This window comes from Erythrolamprus reginae, chromosome 4 (assembly GCF_031021105.1).
Source record: "Erythrolamprus reginae isolate rEryReg1 chromosome 4, rEryReg1.hap1, whole genome shotgun sequence".
Taxonomy (NCBI): Eukaryota; Metazoa; Chordata; class Lepidosauria; order Squamata; family Dipsadidae; genus Erythrolamprus; species Erythrolamprus reginae.
The window spans coordinates 16,404,131-16,427,968 of record NC_091953.1 but is presented as its reverse complement, the minus strand read 5'-3'; the positions used below and the strand labels follow the sequence as shown (position 1 = coordinate 16,427,968).

Below are 23,838 nucleotides of genomic sequence, written 5' to 3'. Positions count from 1 at the left end.
GGTTTTGCTTCTCATGCAAGAAATTTCTTCAGCTGTGACAGGAATGGAAGGATGCACCATCCAGTGAGAGTTGAAGAAGCTTTTTGGATGACAAGTGAAAGGACTTCACAGGAAAACAAACAAACCCAGAAAGTCCAGTTGCCTCTTTTAAAAAAGCACCGTTGGGACACTCTCTGCTAGGGATTTAAAATGGGATCCTCCCAGATTTGAATCTTTTTGCTTTTTTGTTTTTTAATATATTTTATTGATACATTTTTTCCCTTTAATCAGCCTAATAAGTCCTTTAATAATAAGTCATTTAATAAGGACTTATTAGAACAATGTGTTGTCTGAGTCAATTTGGTTAAATAGACTGATAGTAATAATAATGCTAATGGTAATATCAATGATAATGATAATAATAACAGCAACAGCAACAACATGATTGAAGGTGTATCTTTGCTTATACATAGTAAGGGCCATTCTTTGTCAAATGGACCAGGTGTCAACTTGACTGATTTTTGCAGCCTTATTTGAAAAGAAACCATCACAAGAACAACATATTTGATAGGAACAAATGTGCTCTTTCTAATGAAATAAAAATGAAAAAGATTGAAGGTAAGAAAACAGAGAGCTCTGTTTCATCACCTTCAATCATCTTCATTAGAAAGAGCAAGTTTTTTTTCTATCTCTCTGTTTTCTCAACTTCAATCACCTTCATTTTTATTTCATTAGAAAGAGGATGATTTTTCTATCATATATGATGTTGTTATGATGGTTTCTTTTCAAATAAGGCTTCGATTTCACCTGGTCCACTTGACAAAGAATGATCCTATACTGTTTACTTCTACATAATATTAATATTTCATCACTTACTTATACATATTGGTAATCATTTTATTTTCTAATTTCTACTTCTCCTACCTGGCACTGATAAAACAAGTCCCATGTTTAAAAAAATATTTTTTTTCTCCTTATCCTTTATTTTTAATGTCAGTTTATCCCTCTCTGCAAAATGTTAGTATCTTTTTAATTATAACATCTCATCTTTCCTCCAAAGTCCCTTCCCCTCCAAAGACTCTTTATTTATTCTGTCCCGCAAGGAATTTGGGATATTTTTTTTAAAAAATTTTTTTTTTATTGATTTATATACATTAAAAAAGGCACACAAACAAAACACTAAACACTAGACAAAACACAATCAAACAGAATAGTTACATATGTACACTTATACCTGTAGGTTTGTTTTATGGTATTTTTATCGACAGTAATTCTTATTTTACTAATTTAATATAATTCTATAATTTTTTCACCTTTAAACATAATGTTCTATCATATTCTACATTTTATATATTGTATAACATTATATCACATAATAAATATCTTGAACAACAATCTGTAGGCCGTGAATGAACCACTAGGCTAATAACTGAATTGCCTGCTAAATAGCCAATACCCTCTCCTTCTCCCCCTCTACTTTTTATAACTTACTTTCTTTCTTTCTTTCTTTCTTTCTTTCTTTCTTACGACTTTTTACTACATCCTTTTTTATTTCTTCCCTCTCCTTTCTTTTCTTCTGTTTCAATATGATACATATGATCATGATATTAAGAATTATATGTACCTTTGTTATGATTTGTTTTTGTGGTGTTTTTTAAAGTATATATTTAAGAAAGATCATTTTTAAATATGCAGTACTACAATCAATACACCAGGGTGATTCGACACAAAAATATGTAACCCTTCCCTGGTGCAGATACTGTAGCCTAGAGCAGTGTTTCCCAACCTTTTTTGAGCCGCGGCAATTTACAAAATCCTGGGGAACATTGAGCGGGGGGGCGGGGGTGTGTGTGTAAAAAAAAGTTTGGACAAAAAATATCTCTCTTCCTCCCTTTCGCTCTATTTTCTCTCTCCCTCTTTCTCTCTCTCTCTCCCTTCCCTCCTCTTTCTTTCCCCTCTCTCTCCATCTCTTTGTTTCTCCCTTCCTTCCTCTCTTTTTTGCCCTCCTTCCCTCTCTCTGTCTTTCCCTCACCCTCCTTCCCCCCTCTTTCTCTCTCTTGCTTTCTCTCTCTTGCTGTCTTTCTCTTTCCCTCTTTCCCCTCTCTCTTTCTCTCTCTTTCTCTCTCTCTTTCTCTCTCTCTTTTGCTTTCTCTTTCTCTACCCCCTCTCTCTCCCTCTCTCTTGCTATCTCTCTTTTGCTTTCTCTCTTTCCCTACCCCCTCTCCCTCTCTTTCTCTCTCTCTCTCTCTTGCTATCTCTTTCTCTCTCCCCCCCTCTCCCTCTCCCTCTCTTGCTATCTCTTTCTCTCCCCCCTCTCTCCCTCTCTTGCTATCTTTCTCTCTCTTTCTATCCCCCCCTCTCTTCCTCTCTCTACCTCTCTTGCTATCTCTTTCTCTCCCCCCTCTCTCCCTCTCTTTCTCTCTCTCCCTCTCTTGCTATATCTTTCTCTCTCTTTCTCCCCCCCTCTCTTCCTCTCTCTTTCTCTCTCTCCCTCTCTTGCTTTTTCTTTCTCTCCCCCCTCTCTCCCTCTCTCTTTCTCCCAGTAGCCGTGGGGCGACGGCGGGGTGATCATCTGTGAGGCGGAGCTCCAGAACGGAGGCACAGACGGTGGTGGCTAGACGCCGTACATTTCTGGCGTTGCGCTGGGCATGGACGTGGGGCTTGAGCCTCCGTCCTGGTCCAGCCAGCAGGCAAGTGCCAGCCATGCAATTCCAGCATTTCCAGCCGCTGCCGTCGGTGCCTCTGTTCCGTAGCTCCACCTCACAGCTGATCACCCTGACTTCGCCCCACGGCTACTGGGAGAAAGAGAGAGGGAGAGGGGGGGAGAGAAAGAGAAAGCAAGAGAGGGGGAGAGAGAGAGGGACCACCCTGCCACCGCCCCACGGCATGGCTCCTGCCCGCTGCCGCCGTCATCACCCTCCCGTTGTGCGCCGCTCTCTCGCTGCCGCTGCCCTCCCACCAAGCCCCAAAGCTCACCTGCTGACAGGGAAGCTCCAGCCGGGCGGGGCGCCGCAGCTGCTGGAAAACTTGGAAGGCGCAAAGAAGCAAGCTCAGCTTCCGGTCTCACAACTTTTTTCTCTTCGCAAAAAGTTGCGAGACCAGAAGCTGAGCTTATTTCTTCGCGGCACACCTGACCATGTCTCGCGGCACACCAGTGTGCCGCGGCACACCGGTTGGGAAACACTGGCCTAGAGGATAATTCTCTGCCTTACAAGGCAAAGGTTGCAGGTTCAAGTCCCAGTGGGTATGGCCAGCTGATGAGGCCAAAATAAAGCCAAAATAGATCTATCCTAGTCTCCCTTAATTTTCAAATTCAGCAAAAAAACATGTGACATGTATGTATGTATGTATGTATGTATGTATGTATTGATTATGCATATATTGATTATGATATTATATATATAATATGATATTACACATGCGATATTATGCTTATTATATGAGTCCTTCAGGATTGGGGGGGCAGCATAGAAGTCAAATAAATAAGGAAGGAAGGAAGGAAGGAAGTGCTTTCTTGAATTTATACAAACTTAATCTTTGATGTGTTTGTTTTGTTTTCTTTTTTTCAAGCCAGTCATACAGTAGATTCCAAGTTTCCTAGCATTCTGAATGTTCCTTTTCTTTCAATTCTAACATCATCTTGTCTAAAGCTGCACATTCCAAAAATCTTTTTAATTCATATACTTTCCGTTGGTACACCTCCTTTGTTTCCAATATTGTGTGCTAAACTGATTCTCTTTGATGCGAGAATTTGGGACTTTTATTTGTTTGCCAAACATGTACAAGATAGCAGGTGCAGGTGTAAACATAACCATAAGCAAAGTAAGTACAGATAAACTCAAACTCAATCCAGACAAGACGGAGTGGCTGTGGGTGTTGCCTCCCAAGGACAATTCCATCTGTCCGTCCATTACCCTGGGGGGGGGGGAACTACTGACCCCCTGAGAGAGGGTGCGCAACTTGGGCGTCCTCCTCGACCCACAGCTGACATTGGAACATCATCTTTCGGCTGTGGCGAGGAGGGCGTTTGCCCAGGTTCGCCTGGTGCACCAGTTGCGGCCCTATTTGGACAGGGAGTCATTGCTCACAGTCACTCATGCCCTTATCACCTTGAGGTTCGATTACTGTAACGCTCTCTACATGGGGCTACCTCTGAAAAGTGTTCGGAAACTTCAGATCGTGCAGAACGCAGCCGCGAGAGCCATCGTGGGGCTTCCCAGATTCGCCCACGTTTCTACAACACTCCGTGGCCTGCATTGGCTGCCGATCAGTTTCCGGTCACAATTCAAAGTGTTGGTCATGACCTTTAAAGCCCTACATGGCATTGGACCAGAATACCTCCGGAACCGACTACTACCGCACGAATCCCAGCGGCCGATAAGGTCCCACAGAGTTGGCCTTCTCCGGGTCCCGTCGACTAAACAATGTCGTCTGGCGGGCCCCAGGGGAAGAGCCTTCTCTGTGGCGGCCCCGGCCCTCTGGAATCAACTCCCCCCGGAGATTAGAACTGCTCCCACCCTCCTTGTCTTCCGTAAACTACTTAAGACCCATCTATACCGCCAGGCATGGGGGATTTGAGACACCTTTCCCCCAGGCTTATTATGATTTATGTTTGGTATGTATGTGCTGTTTGGTTTTTTAAATTGATAGGGGTTTTAGTTTTTTCTTAATATTAGATTTGTGCCTGTACAATATTGTTTTATCGCTTGTTGTGAGCCGCCCCGAGTCTTCGCAGAGGGGCGGCATACAAATCTAATAAATTATTATTATTATTATTATTATTATTATTATTATTATTATTATTATTATTATTATTAAATGAGGACAATAGGACAGTAGGACAGGGACTCTAGGCACGCTGGTGCGCTTATGCACACTCCTTACAGACCTCTTAGGAATGGAGCGAGCTTGTTTTGGAGACGGTAAAGCTTCCCAGAGGCCGCTGTCACACGCCCAGCCATCCAGGATCAAACAGGCTTGCTTTTTTGCACGTGGAGGCTTGTCTTGCCCTTCGGGAATCGCTTGTGGATTTGGGCACCATTGGCGCACCCACTTGCAGCTGCCAATGATCCAGGGAGGCTACGGGAAGGAGAGGAGGGTTTCCCTTGCAAAAGGAAGCAAAGACAACTCCTGCTTGAGCAGGGGATTGGACTAGATGACCTCTAAGCTAAGGTCCCTTCCAAGTTTATTATTTGTTTGTTTGTTTGTTTGTTTGTTTATTGATTTATTTAGTTAGTCCAATACACAATGAGGGTTTTAGTGGATATATATCTATATACACATAGTAAAATACATGATGAAGGTTATAGGAGATATTCATAGTAAAATATATCTAAGAAATAATAGAAAAGAAGGTATAATAATAGAACATATCAATGAAAGAATAGAAGAAGACATATAGGAATAGAAGAAAGGTATAGGAGATATAGGAGAGCAATAGGACAGGGGATGGAAGGCACTCTAGTGCACTTGTACTCGCTCCTTACTGACCTCTTAGGAATCTGGATAGGTCAACCGTAGATAATCTAAGGGTAAAGTGTTGGGGGTTTGGGGATGACACTGAGGAGTCCGGTAATGAGTTCCACGCTTTGACAACTCGGTTACTGAAGTCATATTTTTTAGTCAAGTTTGGAGCAGTTAATAATAAGTTTAAATGTGTTGTGTGCTCTTGTATTGTTGTGGTTGAAGCTGAAGTAGTCGCCGACAGGCAGGACGTTGCAGCATACGATCTTGTGGGCAATACTTAGATCTTGTTTAAGGCGTCTTGGTTCTAAACTTTCTAGGCCCAGGATTGAAAGTCTTGTCTCATACGGTATTCTATTTCAAGGGGAGGAGTGAAGGGCTCTTCTGGTGAAGTATCTTTGGACATGTTCAAGGGTGTTAATGTCTGAGATGCGATATGGGTTCCAAACAGATGAGCTGTATTCGAGGATGGGTCTGGCAAAAGTTTTGTAAGCTCTGGTAAGTAGTGTGAGATTGCCAGAGCAGAAGCTACGTAGGATTAGGTTTACAACTCTTGAAGCCTTCTTGTCTATATTGTTGCAGTTCCAACTCTAATAATAAATAAAATAAATAAAAATAAATAGAAACCTCGACAGTCCAGCCAGAGGGGCGCGAGCGCGAAGGTAGTGGTTCTTCCTAACCCCGCAGAGCCCAAGGCTCACCTCCCGGTTCCTCCCACCCTCCATTGCCCAAAACCTGCCGCCGTCCCGCCTCCTTTGCCTGCATCACGTGGGAAGTTCGCCCCGAGGTCCTAAACCGGAGCAGCCGCGCCTTTCGAGGGGAAAGTGTGGCGCGCGCGGAAAGCGTAAAAACCGTGCGTAAACTTCTTGCTTGGCGCTGAGCAGCTGGAGGGCATTGGAACTCCGGGATTCCAGCTGTTGAGAGGAACTTTTTTTACCCCGCCGAAGCCACCATGAAGCTGAGGTTGCTGCCGTGGCTGGTGCTCCTTGCCCCTTTCTGCTTTTCGGGTAGGTGATCCCGGGAAACAATACCCCCCCCCCCCTCCAACGACTTTCTCTCTTCGAGTTTTTCCCTTCCTTCCACGCTTCCCCAACTCGTGGCTCTCCGAGCACGGCGCTTCCCATCGTTTCCTCCCCACCCACCCATATCCCCTCCGCCGCCAGATTTTGGGGATCCAGAATGACTCTCCCAGCTGCGGATCGTTGGACTCGAAATGACTTTTTGGAGTTGTTGTTTTCCGGAGAAAGGGAGAGCCGCGTGGTTCGTGATCCCTTCCCTCTCTCTTCCGCAGAGGAGCCAAAAAAACCCAGTTTCAACTGAAACATAACTAAGTGGCTCAGTTGGCTAAGACACTGCAGCTGGGCGGCTCCAATCCCTAGTGTAGGTCTCATGCGTTGAGCAGGGGGTTGGACTATATGACCTCCAAGGTCCCTTCCAACTTCTGTTACTGCTGATACATTTGTTTGTTTGTTTTGTCAAGTATGTGAAGATATAATAATATTTATATACATGATATTAGTAAAAGGAAAAATTAGGGGGGGAAAGCATTAGAAATAATAGTATCTATTGATTTATTTATTTAATAATAATAAATAAATAAATAATAATAATAAATAAATATACTTGAAACTAGTAAAAAATAAAGAAACATTAGGACAGGGGATGGAAGGCACGCTGGTGCACTTATGCACGCCCCTTACTGACCTCTTAGGAATCTGGAGAGGTCAACAGTGGATAGTCTAAGGGTAAAATTTTGGGGGTTAGGGGATGACACTACAGAGTCTGGTAGTGAATTCCTTGCATCAACTACTCGGTTACTAAACATGAGCTAGAAAAGAGACCAGAGGTTCCTTTTCTCAGCAAAGGCTGGTGGAAGGTAATAATAACAATAACAATGGAGTTGGATAGGACATTGGAGGTTTTATAGTCCAACCCCCTGCTTGGGCAAGAAACCGTACACTACTACAGACAAATGGTTATCCAACATCTTCTTAAAAACTTCCAGTGTTGGGGCATTCACAGATTCTGGAGGCAAGCTGTTCCACTGATCAATTGTTGTTTAGTTGTTCCATTGTTCAATAGATGTTTTGAACTGGTCTGGGGGTTATCTGAAGTGACCCGAAATCCAATCCAGCATGAGCTATGGAAGCTCATTAGGTGATATGAGGCCATTTAGTCATTCTCAGCCCAGCCCTCTACTGTGGTTTTGTTGTGAAGTTAATAACCACTATCACCCAACCACCACCATCACCCCTGTATATTGCTTTGAACTCCTGGTTCCAAATGAGATCTAAATAAAAGAAATATTAGAACCATGGTTAGGTAAGGCAGGTTATTGACAACTGGTTCTTTTTTTTTCTTTTTAAGGGAAGGCAAAACCCATCAGGTATTCTGTCCCTCGTTTAAGCCTATTTCTTTTCCAACTTTCTATTTATTGCTTTTAAAATAACAAGAGAAGAAAAAAGAAGCAAAAGGCATCTGTATCCTTTGTTTGGTGTTTTTCAAACTTGGCAATTTGAAGATGTGGGGACTTCAACTCCCACAATTCCCCAGCCAGCGTGCTGAAGTTGCTGGGAATTGAAGTCTTCACATCTTCAGTTGCCAAGCATGAAAAATACTAGTTTTTAGCCCTGAGTCATCAGAGAAGGGCAGCATACAAATCTAATAAATTATTATTATTATTGTTGTTGTTGTTAGAATAGAATATAATTCTTTATTGGCCAAGTGTGATTGGACACACAAGAAATTTGTCTTGGTGCATATGCTCTCAGTGTACATAAAAGAAAAGTTAGTTAAAATCATATGACACAGCATTTAATGATAGTACAGATACAAATAATCAATCATATCATATTAGGAACCAGTCATTATAAATCACAAGGATACAAAATTACAGTCATACAGTCATTTGTGGGAGGAGATGGGTAGTAGGAACGATGAGAAGATTAATAGTAGTGCAGACTTAATAAACAGTTTAGAATATAATTCTTTAATGGCCAAGTGTAATTGGACACACAAGGAATTTGTCTTGGTGCATATGCTCTCAATGTACATAAAAGAAAATGTAGATTTGTCAAGAATCATGAGATACAACACTTAATGATTGTCATAGGGGTCAAATAAGCAATGAAGAAACAATCAATATTAATAAAAATCTTAGGATACAAGCAACAAGTTAGTCAACAAGTGGCAGGAAAGGGGTGTTAGGAATGATGAGAAAAAACTAGTAGAAATAGAAGTGCAGATTTAGTAAAAAGTTTGAGAGTGTTGAGGGAATTGTTTTGTAGAGTGATGGCGTTCGGGAAAAAACTGTTCTTGTGTCTAGTTGTCTTGGTGTGCAATGCTCTGTAACGACGTTTTGAGGGTAGGAGTTGAAGCAGTTTGTGTCCAGGATGCGAGGTGTCTAAATATTTTCACAGCCCTCTTTTTGGCTCATGCAGTATACAGGTCCTCAGTGGAAGGCTGGTTGGCAGTAATTGCTTTTTCAGCAGTTCTGATTCTCCTCTGAAGTCTGTGTCGGTCTTGTTGGGTTGCAGAACCAACCCAGACAGTTATAGAGGTGCAGATGACAGACTCAATAATTCCTCTGTAGGACTGTATCAGCAGCTCCTTGGGCAGTTTGAGCTTTCTGAGTTGGTGCAAAAAGAATGTTCTTTGTTGTTGTAGTTCAAAACGTCTTGAAGTTTGCAAAAGTTATTAGGATTTTTTTTTTGAGGGGAGGGGAGAGGGAGGGACAACTGATGGAGGAATCCAGCCAGAGGTTACATGAATATTGACATAGGAATGCTGGTGATTTGTTTGGAAAGAAACTGGAAAGACAGGTGGGGATGAGGGATAGAACAGGAGGAAGGGAGATACGGTTGATTGATTGGAACAGGAAAAAAATGTACCTACCACATTGTAAATTTTTCTTTCAAGCTCCATTTATCAAAAGAGACTGTTCTGTTTTCTCTAGAGGCTCATTTCGGTGCCGATAACTAATTTTGTTCTGGAACTCTCATTGTCTCTTGCAAATGCCCGTAGTTCAGCAACGCTGAACTGTTCATTCTTATTATTCTAATGCTAGGGTATTTGCAGTGTTCATTTGTTAACAGGGTTATATACACATCGTAAGTACTGCAGCACAATTGGAAGGTGTTGGAATACACGGCAACATTGTGTTTTGCCTTTTCTAAGAAGGCACTGTCAGGGCTGGAGAGCACTATTCCTAAAATGCAAAGTAAGCCATGGACAGAGCTTGCCATATTCAGTCAAAACACAGATAAGGAAGCAAAGTCTCATCAATTTGCTAGACAACTTGCTTCTTCCAAGTAAGGCTACAAATCTTAAGCCTGGCTGCTAATCCAATCAGCTGCGCTCAAATTTGCACAAACGTTTTTTGCACCGTTGAAAGCATATCCTACAAGCGTGCTAGAAACTGTACATATCTGTGACATTGTGAAGCAAATGTGGCTGCATATGTACAAACACATATAATCACATATATACTGTTCTCTCTGTTACTTAGTGCATTTTTTTCAAAATGGACATTAGGCAATAAAAGGAGAGAGGGAGGGAGGGAGGAAGGAAGTACTGTATTCTGATGCTTCTTGGCAGCTTCTTTCGTGGCTGTTTTAAAAGCTGGGTGGAAAGGGAAGGAAAAGAAAGGAAGGGAAGGGAAAGGAGGAGAAGAAGGAAAAGAGAAAGAAAGAAAGAAGAAAGGAGAAAGAAAGAGAGACAGAAAGGAAGAAAAGAAAGTGGAGAGAGAAAGAGAAAGTAATAAATGAAAGAAAGAAAGAAAGAAAGAAAGAAAAAGAGACAGAAAGGAAGAAAAGAAAGTGGAGAGAGAAAGAGAAAGAAATAAATGAAAGAAAGAAAGAAAGAAAGAAAGGGAAAGAAAGAAAAAGAGGGGAAGGAAGGAAAGAAAGAAAGGAGAAAGAAAAAGAGACAGAAAGGAAGAAAAGAAAGTGGAGAGAGAAAGAGAAAGGAATAAATGAAAGAAAGAAAGAAAGGAGAAAGAAAAAGAGACAGAAAGGAAGAAAAGAAAGTGGAGAGAGAAAGAGAAAGAAAGAAATGAAAGAAAGAAAGAAAGAAAGGGAAAGAAAGAAATGAAGAAAGAAAGAGGGGAAGGAAGGAAAGAAAGAAAGAAAGAAAGAAAGAAAGAGGATAGTAAAGGATCAGAAGCCTGAGCCAGGCCTAACAACAGCATGTTAAGACTCAAGCTGATGTTAATGATAAGTTAACAGTTTGGGGAAAGCAGACGGGAAGATACAAATCTTGTAGCGTGTGTTGGGGCTAGCATATTGGCAAGCATCCTTGTGGTTAACTTGATGAGTTTGCCACGAAGAACGTTTGAAAGGAAACTATTGTCATTTGGAAGGTCTGAATCAGAGAGTGGGAGAATGGCTTAAGGTTTTTACTGCTCTTGTGTAGAGGTTCCAGTCCACTTTTTCGAGCAGTGATTCTCAACCTGGAGGTTGGGACCCTTTTGGGGGCTTAGGCGATAAAAGGAGGGAGGGAGAGAGGAAAGAAGAAAGGAAGGAACGAAGGAGGAAAGGAAGGAAGGAAGGAAGGAAGGAAGGAAGGATTGGGTGTCACAGGGGTCGCCTAAGACCATGGGAAAAGACAAATTTTCCATGGTGTTAGGAACTGAAGCTTCTATTCTGGAACATATTGTTGCCGATCAGTTTCCGGTCACAATTCAAAGTGTTGGTTATGACCTATAAAGCTCTTCATGGCACCAGACCAGACTATCTCAGGGACCGCCTTCTGCTGCACGAATCCCAGCGACCAGTTAGGTCCCACAGAGTGGGTCTTCTCCGGGTCCCGTCAACTAAACAATGTCGCTTGGCGGGACCCAGGAGAAGAGCCTTCTCTGTGGCGGCCCCGACCCTCTGGAACCAACTCCCCCCCAGAGATTAGAATTGCTCCCACCCTCCTTGCCTTTCGTAAGCTTCTTAAAACCCACCTCTTCCGCCAGGCATGGGGGAATTGAGATACTCTTTCCCCCTAGGCCTTTACAATTTTATGCATGGTATGTCTGTATGTATGTTGGTTTTATAATAGGGGTTTTTAACTTTTTATATTGGATTGTCATATGCTGTTTACTACTGTTGTTAGCCGCCCCGAGTCTACGAAGAGGGGTGGCATACAAATCCAATAAAATCAATCAATCAAGTCAATCATATTTTTACAATCCGACCAATCAGGCATTTACAGTGGGGGTGTCCCTCTGACCTTCCTGCCAATCAGCTTAAAGCTCTGTTGGGAAAATTGGCACTAGACTTATGGTTGGGGGTCACCACAACATGAGTAACTGTATTAAGGGGTTGTGTCATTAGAAAGGTCGAGAACCACTGCTTCAGAGGATCAGAAATGGACTGAAAATCAAAGACCTTTGGGCGAAGACTCCCACATGAAAAAGCAAGTCATTCCAACAAAATTTCTGCAGTTGCTCAACCGTGATTTAATAAATAAATAAACTCGATGTCCATGGGCTGAATCTTGTCCCAGAATAATTCGATCAACGCTTTAAAATATTCTTATTAACACATCCTTAAAAGAGCATTCAGGACACGCAAGGCAATGGAGAAGATTTCTTGATTTGAAGATTTAAAGAAAAAACTTTAAAAAGTGAGTTTGGGCTCAAGAGCAATGAGGTGCATAGCTTCTCAGAAACGTAAGTCTTACTCAACTCAGGCTGGCTTAGGAGATGGTTTTGTATAATACATCATGCGCACATTGCTCACTCTAATGCGGTGTTTCTCCACCTTGGCAACTTTAAGAGCTCTGGATTTCGACACCCAGAATTCTAGGCTGGCTGCGGAATCCTGGGAGTTGAAGTCCAGACATCTTAAAGTTTCTCAGGTTGAGAAACATTGTTCTAGCGCAGGGGTGTCAAACCTGATTTCATTGAGGACTGCATCAGGCTTGTGGCTGACCTTGGGGGCAAGTGGGTATAGCTAGAATAGAATAGATTATTATTATTATTATTATTATTATTATTATTATTATTATTATTATTATTATTATTGTAACATTATATTGATAACATTATTATAAATATACAGTTCTTGAAGCCGGTAGTTGCATATGCATTGGGACTAGCATCTTGAGTAGACTTAGGTACAAAATAAACATGAACCTAGCCAGTATTTCTTCAAGAGGATCGAGACAAGAAGCAACCTCTCTTTTTACTATCTCACAAGGAAGTTTCTCTTTTACTCTTGCAATTTGATATTTGGATTATATTACAATATATATAGACAAATATATAGACAAATATGTATATATATACTGTACAGTATATATATATTTGTTTTCGTAGATTTTCACGGGTACAGGTATGACAATCTTGGTATATTCGGGTTTCTTCCCGTGTAGGATTCAGAAATTTCTGGCGACCTCGTCGAAAGGGAGGAGGTTTTTTCTTTTTTTCTTAATGCATTCTTATGTTCTGCAACACGTGCATTTACTCTCCGGTTAGTTTGTCCAATATATGTGGCTGGGCAGATTTTATATTGGACAAACATATATTGGACAAACTAACAGGAGAGTAAATGCACATGTTGCAGAACATAAGAATGCATTAAGAAAAAAAGAAAAAACCTCTTCCCTTTTCCAACACTTCAAAACTACAGGACATGAAATTGATTTTGACAGTACTAAAATAATTTCCAAAACAAAACACTACAGCAAAAGAATAATCATGGAAGCCATCGAGATAGAAAAATATCCCCAAAATATGAACAAGCGGGATGATACCTCCCGCCTACCAGACATCTGGAAACCAGCCCTCATTAACAAACGTATCCCAGCCATAGAAACTGAAACCAGACTCAGAACACACATTGCAAAACAACCAAGTAACCTGCAAGCTCCAACTACTCAGGATATCACGCCTAATCCACAATCATTAAATAATCAGCATACCTCAGCTACATCAACGACCCCAGGTGCTACACCACTGACTCACCAGGAAGTTTCTACACAGCAGGCAATTGCTGAGCCATCAAACCACACCCAGCCACCAGTATTTATAGAAGTAAGGCAGCTCAGGTCTCACTGTGTTCGCCCTAGAACAAGGACAGAAGCACCAGCCTGAAGATGACGAGTGGGACCTCGTCGAAACGTCGCCAGAAATTTCTAAATCCTACACGGGAAGAAACCCGAATATACCAAGACCGTCATATATGTATGTATGTATGTATGTATGTATGTATGTATGTATGTATGTATAGACAATATATATAGACAAATTTCTTGTGTGTGCAATCACACTTGGCCAATAAAGTATTCTATCCTATTCTATTCTTGCCATTGACACAGACTATATGAATGTTGTATCGTTGTCTTTTCTATACAGATATCTGATTGGCTAAGGCTAATGGAAATTGACATATGGCAACAGAATGGGCAGACTGCCTTCTGCTTTAGGAAAATATTGGAGGATGCAAACACACAACCTTTTGTGGTCAGAGGACCGCATCTCTCCTTTGAGTGTCATGCTGAAAATCACATGCCAAACATTGGGTGGAAACATCAGGCAGTCAAGACTGTTCTCTTCTGTCATTTTAGATATTGAAATTTGATAGCTGATGGCAGATATTAGAGGGGTTGCTGTGTAGAAGAATCCAGAAGCTGTGTTGGTTGTTGTTTTTTTAATTGCTTTCTGCTGTCTCACTTCCATCTTTCCAATTGGGCAATGTGTTTGCACGATTAATATTTGCAATTGCGCAATCGGGCTTGCTAAAATTTATGACATGACAACAACTTGCAGATTGCATTTTGGACAATATCTGAACTAAAAAATAGCAGAAAGACATCAAGAGTGCCTTTGAACGGGATATTCAGAAACTGTTAGAGAAACAATTAACGCAGAAACATTTTTAAACTCTGGGAAAAGCAATGACTATGATTATGATTTATGATGATTTATTAGACTTGTATGCCGGCCCTCTCCGGAGACTTGGGGCGGCTCATAACAGTGATAAAAACAGTACATGGTGACAAATCTAATAATTAAAATCTAAAAATAACAATAATACATTTAAAAGTCTAAAAACAAGGAACCCCAATATATAAAAACATACATACAATCCTATCATGAACAAAAACTACATAGGCAGGGGGAGATGTCTCAGTTCCCCCACACTGGATGACAGAGGTGGGTTTTGAGGAGTTTACAAAAGGCAAGGAGGGTGGGGGCAGTCCTAATCTCTGGAGGGAGTTGATTCCAGAGGGTCGGAGCCACCACAGAGAAGGCTCTTCCCCTGGGTCCCGCCAGATGGCATTGTTTAGTCGACGGGACCTGGTGAAGACCCACTCTGTGGAACCTAACTGGTCGCTGGGATTGGTGCGGCAGAAGGCGGTCTCAGGCATCAAGCTGGCTCTACCCTGACTTAATTGGAATGTAAGCAAGAAGGGAGATAAAACAGAGTTTCAAGATACTGTTACTGTGTACCCAAGGCTCTCCAAAGTTGGTCATTTTAAGACTTGTGGACTTCAACTCCCAGAATTTCCCAACCAGCTATCTCAATTTTACTGGGATATAGTCAGTGAAGGGCTGCAAAAAAATTTACTACCATACTGTGGGCATGGCTTGTTGTCTGGGTGTGGCTTGATGGTCATGTGATTGGGTAGGAGTTACTTTCCGGCCACATGTGACCCGATGGGAGTGGCTTGAAAATCATGAGACCGGGTGGTTCAAAGGTCATGTGATTGGGTGGGAATGGCTTACCGACCAAGATAAGTTTGAAAAACTTATCTTGGTCGGTAAGTTGGCTAAGTCACATTGGCACGCAAGCCATTGCCCTAGCTCAGCTCCAATGTGCATGTGTGTGCTGGCCAACTGATTTTTGGCTCAGAGAGAGGCTCTGGGAGGGTGATTTGGGCTTCAAGAGAGCCTTGGGGGGGGGTGAGGGAGAGCATTTTTACCCTCCTCCAGCTCCAGGGAAATCTTTGTAGCCTGGGAAGGGTGAAACACGAGCCTACTGGGTCCACCAGAAGTTGGGAAACAGGTCGTTTCCAGCCTCCAGAGGGCCTCGGTGAGGTGGGGGAAGTTGTTTTTGCCCTCCCCAGGCATTGAATTATGAGTGTGGGCACTCGTGCATGTGTGATAGCTCATGCACATCCTCTTTCGGCACCCGAGGGAAAAAAGGTTCGCCATCACTGCCCTACACCATTTCTGACAAGCTGTTCCATTGGTTGATTGTTCTCATGGTCAGAAAGTTCCTCCTTATTTCTAGGTTGAATCTCTCTTTGTTCAGTTTCCATCCATTATTGTCTGGTCTTCAGGTTCTTTGGAAAGTAGCTTGACCTCTTCCTCTTTATGGCAACCCCTCAAATATTGCAACACTGCTATCATGTCTCCCCTGGTTCTTCTCTTCTCTTCACAACTTTGTCATTCATTTAATGATCATTGCAAAACAGGTCATAAAATTGGATTGATCACAACATATGACCACATATGTCCAAAGATACTTCACCAGAAGAGCCCTTCACTCCTCCACTCGAAACAGAATACCCTACGAAAGCAGACTATCAATCCTTGGTCTTGAAAGCTTAGAACTACGACATGTAAAACACGATCTAAATATTGACCACAAGATCATATGCTGCAACGTTCTACCTGTCAATGACTACTTCAGCTTCAATCGCAACAACACAAGAGCACTCAACAGATTCAAACTTAATATTAACTGCTCCAAACTTGACCGTAAAAAATATGACTTCAGCAACCGAGTTGTCGAAGCATGGAACTCATTACCTGACTCAGTAGTGTCAACCCCTAACATTTTTCCTTTAGACTATCCACGATTGACGTCTCCAGGTTCCTTAGAGGTCAGTAAGGGGCGTGCATAAGTGCACCAGTGTGCCTTCCGTCCCCTGTCCAATTGTCTCTCCTTATCTCATTTATCTTTTCTTCCTTTCAAATTTGTTCACCTATACTTTTATATCTTTTCTTCTATTAGTTTCTTTAGTTATATTCCTACATATCTATTCTCTTCAATGTGCATAATGTATTGGACTAAATAAATAAATGAATGAATGAATGAATGAATAAATAAATAAATGGCCATATGTGGAGGACCACCTGTAAGCAAACAGAAAACTCTGCAATATAATCTTTGTCATTAGCTAAGTTGGATTTGGCTTGCTCTCTGCTCTTCTAAGACTTTTTATCCATTGCTTCCAGTGTTTGTTGGGTTGGTTCAACATTAGATTCTTAAATTCCTCATTCTAGAATAGAATAGAATTTTTATTGGCCAAGTGTGATTGGATACACAAGGAATTTGTCTAGGTGCATATGCTCTCAGCGTACATAAAATAAAATGTACATTTGTCAAGAATCATGTGGTACAACACTTAATGATTGTCATAGGGATCAATAAGCAATGAAGAAGCAATATTAATAAAAATCTTAGGATATACGCAACAAGTTACAGTCATACAGTCAACATGGGAGGAAATGAGTGAAAGGAATGATGAGAAAAACTAGTAGAATAGAAGTGTAGATTTAGTAGAAAGTCTGACAGTGTTGAGGGAATTATTTGTTTAGTAGAGTGATGGCTTTCAGGAAAAAAATCTTGTGTCTAGTTGTCTTGGTGTGCAGTGCTCTGTAGCGACGTTTTGAGGGTAGGAGTTGAAACAATTTGTGTCCAGGATGTGAGGGGTCAGTAAATATTTTCCCTGCCCTCTTTTTGACTCGTGCAAGTATACAGGTTCTCAATGGAAGGCAGGTTGGCAGCAATTGCTTTTTCTGAAGTTCTGATTATCCTCTGAAGTCTGTGTTGGTCCTGTTGGGTTGCAGCACCAAACCAGACAGTTATAGAGATGCAGATGTCAGACTCAATGATTCCTCTGTAGAACTGTATCAGCAGCTCCTTGGGCAGCCGAAGAAGGTTTTTTTCCCCATCTTGCTTCATGTACACACATATTTTAACTTAATTCTGAAACATTATTCCAGAAACACAGCAATCTATTAATGTCTCAATGCTTTAGGCTACATAGAAATTAAATTTAATTTCTAACCACCCTTTCTCAGGCGTCTGTGGTAATATAGATGGCATTCAAAACATCTCTCTCCACCCTTTTCTCTCTTTGGCTTCCATTTTTACCAGGAATCTCTTAACAGTTTAAACAAAGTGGGTGGTTTCTGACTTTATATATTTTATTGTAAAATAAGGATTTCCCCTCGTACAAATTCTGACTTCAGAATACTTCTGAGAAATTGATCAATGGTGGTGAGGGTTGATCATATCATCCTAATTATACGACACAAAGTACAAACTTTCCCATGAAAGGAGTTTGTTGGGAACAATGAAATCTACCATTGTCTGTAACAACTATTATGTATCTATTCTGGCCATCAAAGTTGCAGAAGACTTAACGCATCCCAATTCACTATCGATGGAACATTGCAGCTCAGGGTTAACATGAGGGATCCTTAGTGCTTTCTGAATTTGGTTGTTATCTTGCAAACCTTTTCTCACCAAACTAGGTAACATCATCAGTTACATGGCTGAAACGCTTAATTAATTAAACTGGATTGAGATAAGCTGCCTGCTGCTACCCTCCATTTTAAAATTTTGCACAGCCTGAAATAATTGTCATTTACACTATGGTGGTACCTCTACTGAAGAATGCCTCTACTTAAGAACTTTTCTAGATAAGAACCAGGTCTTCAAGATTTTTTTGCCTCTTCTTAAGAACCGTTTTCTACTTAAGAATCCAAGCCCGGAAAAATTTCCCAGGAAATTTGAAAGTGGCACGAAGGCCGGGCCAGTTTCCTGCCATTCCCCCTGGGTTTCTCTCTCTGGTGCTGTCTATGGGAGGCAGCCTCGTGCCGGGTGTATGGGAGGCGCGTGCTCTTCCTTGCCGCCTCAGAGTCCCTCTTTTTTTTCTTTAAGCCTTAAAGTTTTGGATTTGGGGGATTCCCCTTATCTCACCTTCTTCCTTCGGCAGCGACTGTCCTCCTCCTCCTCTTCTTCCTCCTCCTCCCACCTAAATTCTGAGCTTTTATTCCTTTCCTAGTGGGTTTGCTTTTACATTGATTCCTGTGGGATAAATTGCTTCGTCTTACAAACTTTTCTACTTAAGAACCTTAAGTTGAGGTACCACTGTACTTTCTTACCTCTAGGACGCGGGTGTCAAACTCAGTCGCATCACGTGATGTATCGTGGATGTGACAGGACTTCAGTCACATCTCATTAGGTATCATTGGGGTATGCAGTCTAAATCAGTGGCCCCCCAACCTTTTGGGCACCAAGGACCAGCTCTGTGGAGAGAGGTTTTTCATGGATCAAAGGGGACGTGGTTTCGTGTGCTGCCTGCATCCCATGGATAGGGGGGCTTTGCTTTTTGGCATTGCCCAATTTCTGGCATGTTGCAGCCCGGTACCAATCCACAGACTGGTGGTTGAGGACCTGGGCTCTAAACCTACATATAGTCTCTCCCAGTAGTTTCATGTAGACATTAAAAAGGAAGAAGGAAAGAAGTCCTGTGGGACATCACACACGAGATCACCAGGATGGATTCTATTGCCTCCAAGTAGTAACTGGAACTGTTTGCTAAGGGAGGATTGGAACTTTGAAACAATGTCGTCAGGCGGGCCCCAGGGGAAGAGCCTTCTCTGTGGCGGCCCCGGCCTTCTGGAATCAACACCCCCCCGGAGATTAGAACTGCTCCCACCCTCCTTGTCTTCCGTAAACTACTTAAGACCCACCTATACCGCCAGGCATGGGGGATTTGAGGCATCTTTTCCCCAGGCTTATTATAATTTATGTTTGGTATGTATGTGCTGTTTGGTTTTTAATTATGATAGAGTTTTTAGTTTTTTAATATTAGATTTGTGCCATTATAATATTGTTTTTATCGTTGTTGTGAGCTGCCCCGAGTCTTTGGAGAGGGGCGGCATACAAATCTAATAAATAATAATAATAATAATAATAATAATTATTATTATTATTATTATTATTATTATTATTATTATTATTATTATTATTAACTACTGGAGCCCAGCATCCAGAATTCTCAAATTTGAAAGAGGTATAGGACAATGATGGCAAACCCTTTTTTCCTCAGGTGCCGAAAGAGCATGCACACATGCTATTGTGCATGCGCGAGTGCCCACACCCATAATTCAATGCCTGCGGAGGGTGAAAACAGCTTCTTCCACCCCCTGGAGGCCCTCTGGAGGCTGAAAATGGCCTGTTTCCCAACTTTTGGTGGGCCCAGTAGGCTCGTGTTTTGCCCTCCCCAGGCTCCAAAGGCTTCCATGGAGCTCAGGGAGGGTAAAAACGCCCTCCCCCATCCCCTCGGAGGCTCCCTGGAAGCAAAAAATGTCCTTCTTCAGTCTCTGTGCGAGCCAAAATCCAGCAGCACACACATTGGAGCTGAGCTAGGGCAATCGCTTGCTTGCCAACAGATATGGCTCCGCATGTCACCTGAGTCACTCTGCCATAGGTTCGCCATCACTAGTATAGGAGGATAGTACATGGTACTCGCCAGTATTTGGGGTTGCCATGTATGTAAACTATCAATTGTAATTTGTGCCTTTATAGATGCAATATATCTTTAAGGACTTTGGCTGGTTCGCCATAAGAGGGCGCCAGCACTCTCTCCCGATGATGATGCTGGAGAGCTCATTCATTCTTTGCCTTTACCTTGAGGGGGGAGTGTATTCTGCTTCGTGCTGCTACGTGCGGTTTGTTGTTTATTTCTGCTTTGTGCTTGTATATATGTATATATGTAAATAATACTTGTTTAGCATACTAAGTCTGTGTTGTTACTGGCTGCATCACACATCCAGACTCTTGCCTTGAACTATGCTCTGCGTATGTCGAAGGTCTTGCAGCCTAGCTGCACCAAGACATACTAACAGATACTATCTTCAGTGGGACTAAAAAAATCCTGAAGGATATACAGTGATACCTTGTCTTACAAACTTAATTGGTTCTGGGACAAGGTTCTTAAGGTGAAAAGTTTGTAAGACGAAACAATGTTTCCCATAGGAATCAATGGAAAAGCGATTAATGCATGCAAGCCCAAAATTCACCCCTTTTGCCAGCTGAAGCACCCGTTTTTGTGCTGCTGGAATTCCCCTGAGGTTCCCCTCCATGGTAAACCCCACCTCCAGACTTCCATGTTTTTGTGATGCTGCAGGGGAATCCCAGCAGCACAAAAACGAGTGCTTCGCTGGCAACGGAAGTCTGGAGGCGGGGAATCCCAGTGGCGGCAGCGGGTTTGTAAGGTGAAAATAGTTTGTAAGAAGAGGCAAAAAAATCTTAAACCCCGGGTTTGAATCTCAAAAAGTTTATATGACAAGGCGTTTGTAAGACGAGGTATCACTGTATAATAGAATCCAGAAGAATTACACTCTGCACATCTAGGTCCCGGCATTCATAATCAGCCAGATAACAAGGTGATCTCTGTTCCATTAAAAAAGGTTCAAATAATCCACTATTATTACTATTATTACTATTATTACTATTATTATTATTATTATTATTATTATTATTATTAAATTTGTATGCCGCCCCTCTCCGTAGACTCGGGGCAGCTCACAACAGCAATAGAAAACAATGTACAATACAAATCTAATATTACAAAATTAAAAACCCACAATTTAAAAAACATGCACGCAACATACCATACACAAACTATATAGGCCTGGGGAAGATGTCTCAGTTCCCCCGTGCCTGACGGCAGAGGTGGGTTTTAAGCAGTTTACAAAAGGCAAGGAGGGTGGGGGCAATCCTAATCTCTGGGGGTAGCTGGTTCCAGAGAGTTGGGGCCGCCACAGAGAAGGCTCTTCCCCTGGGTCCCACCAAACGACATTGTTTAGTCGACGGGACCTGGAGAAGGCCGACTCTGTGGGACCTGACTGGTCGCTGGGATTCGTGCGGCAGAAGGCGGTCCCGGAGATATTCTGGTCCGATGCCATGAAGGGCTTTATAGGTCATAACCAACACTTTGAATTGTGACTGGAAACTGATCGGCAACCAATGCAGACTGCGGAGTGTTGGTGAAACATGGGCATACCTAGGGAAGTCCATGATTGCTCTCGCAGCTACATTCTTCACGATCTGAAGTTTCCGAACACTTTTCAAAGGTAGCCCCATGTAGAGAGCATTACAGTAGTCGAACCTCGAGGTGATGAGAGCATGAGTGACTGTGAGCAGTGACTCCCGGTCCAGATAGGGCCACAACTGGTGCACCAGGCGAACCTGGGCAAACGCCCCCTTCACCACAGCTGAAAGATGGTTCTCTAATGTGAGCTGTGGATCGAGGAGGACGCCCAAGTTGCGGACCCTCTCTGAGGGGGTCAATGTTTTCCCCCCCCCCAGGGTGATGGATGGACAGATGGAATTGTCCCTGGGAGGCAAAACCCACAGCCACTCCATATGAGTATGAGTCTGTTGACACCCATCCAGACCCCAACAGCCTCCAGGCACCGGCACATCACTTCCACTGCTTCGTTGACTGGACATGGGGTGGAGATGTAAAGCTGGGTATCATCCGCATACTGATGATACCTCACCCCATGCCCCTGGATGATCTCACCAGCGGTTTCGTGTAGATATTAAATAGCAGGGGGGAGAGAATGCTACTCTCTAGTAATTACCTTAAAAAAGCAGAGATAGGAAATAGGACAATTGTTGTCTAGCACTACTGAATCCAAGGAAGTCTTCTTAAGATATATCCACTGCAGCTGAAATTGTGCAAGAGTGTTGTATAATAATAATAATAATAATAATAATAATAATAATAATAATAATACCATATACTTTTTTCAAGAAATGTAGATTTTGGACTTAAAATTATTACGAACCTACATGTTTGGAAACTTTGCAAATATTGCATTGATATGTATCTGTGTTCTTTCAGGGTCCATGCAGGGAAATGTCACCGATACCCCTCCTGTCCATTTAAATTCATCAACAATAAGTAATTCTTCAACAACAGGTAAGCTTCCTTCTCCTTTCACAGCTTTGTTCTGCAAATCCCCTTCAAAACACATTTAAATTCTTCTTTTTCCACTTTTTCCTTTTCCAAATCAAATGTGTTATGAATAATCACACCTGGAAAAGAGATGTTAGAGCCACCATTCAGTCTAAGGAGAAGGACAGCATAAAAAAATCGAATAAATAAAATAAAATAAAAGCTGAGAGTTGTAGTCCACACATCTTAAAGATGTTGAGTTTGAAAAACTATGTTCTAAGTGGTGCTACAGCTTTAGGGAAGAAGTTACCAAGTCCTAATGCTACCAGTAATCATGCTTGAGTAATGTATGTTGGCTAAGATCTGTACGTGAGGCATAGAACTGGAGGTACAGGTTGCTGTTGTTATCTGCCTTGGGTGGAAGTTTGTTCACAAGTAGTGATGGGCGAACCCAACGGTGTTCGGGTTCGGCAAGTTCGGACGAACTTTGCATAAAATTTGGCCAAACCCGACCCAAACTCGAACTCCGAACGCTATGTGACATCAAAGCTCCGCCCCCGGAATCCCATCGGTTTTTATTTTTACGGATTTTTAATTTTTATTTTTATTTTTACGAAAAAGGACGCCGCAGCGGCGCTGCAAGCAAAGGGGGGTCCTTTCACGTAAAAATAAACATTATTATTTTTACGTGAAAGGACCGCCCTTTGCTTGCAGCACCGCTGCGGCGTCCTTTTTCGTAAAAATAACAATGTTTATTTTTACGTGAAAAGACCTCCCTTTGAAGGAGCTGGGGAATCCCTCCCACAAAGAGATTCCGGGGGCGGAGCTTTGATGTCACGTATACCGGCAGGTTGCTAAGGACGTCAAGGCGATCACTTCCTGGATTCCATGGTGCATCTTATACACCGGTGTGTCTTGTAATCTGAAAAATACGGTATGTTTTTCATCTCCCAGTAGATTTCCTACATGATGATCTGTCCCTGACCTGATCTTTCAGGTTAAGGTTTACAATCCATATTCCCACCCGCAGAGCAATTCTGGTTTATTCATACACAGGTTTTATTTCATCAAAGATAAGAGTTAGCCTCCATGCACCATAAACACCAACGGCAATTGCGGAATAAGTACAAAATGAACTTTCCAACCGAGACAAACCCGTGTATCTAGCCACCTAATTAACGTGGCCTCTGGGAAGCTGTTTTCGCCCCTCTCCAGGCATAGAATTATGGGTGTGGGCATTTGCGCATGTGCGATAGCACACACCTATGCTCTTTTAGCACCCGAGGGGAAAAAGGTTCGCCATCACTGATCTATGATTTTAGTACTACATTAGGCATGAAAGCCACCTGGGTGATATTTGGCACACTCAAGAGTCCTAAAAGGGGGCAACAGTGTGCGCCCTTTCAGTATGAAAAAGTTCACACGAGACGTTTGGACAAAGAGAACAGAAATGTTTCTTCTCACTAGGTATAC

General features: G+C 42.2%; 1 protein-coding gene across 1 annotated transcript in view; it reads left to right on the top strand.

Annotated features, from left to right (window-relative positions):
- The first annotated feature begins 6,207 nt into the window (after positions 1-6,207).
- Positions 6,208-23,838, top strand: part of TMEM123 (transmembrane protein 123) — a 42,268-nt gene continuing 24,637 nt past the window's right edge. The window contains exons 1-2 of the mRNA XM_070749690.1: positions 6,208-6,449; positions 22,312-22,389. Coding sequence (XP_070605791.1) covers positions 6,395-6,449; positions 22,312-22,389 — 133 coding nt within the window. The 5' untranslated portion in view covers positions 6,208-6,394. The remainder of the gene's footprint in view (positions 6,450-22,311; positions 22,390-23,838) is intronic.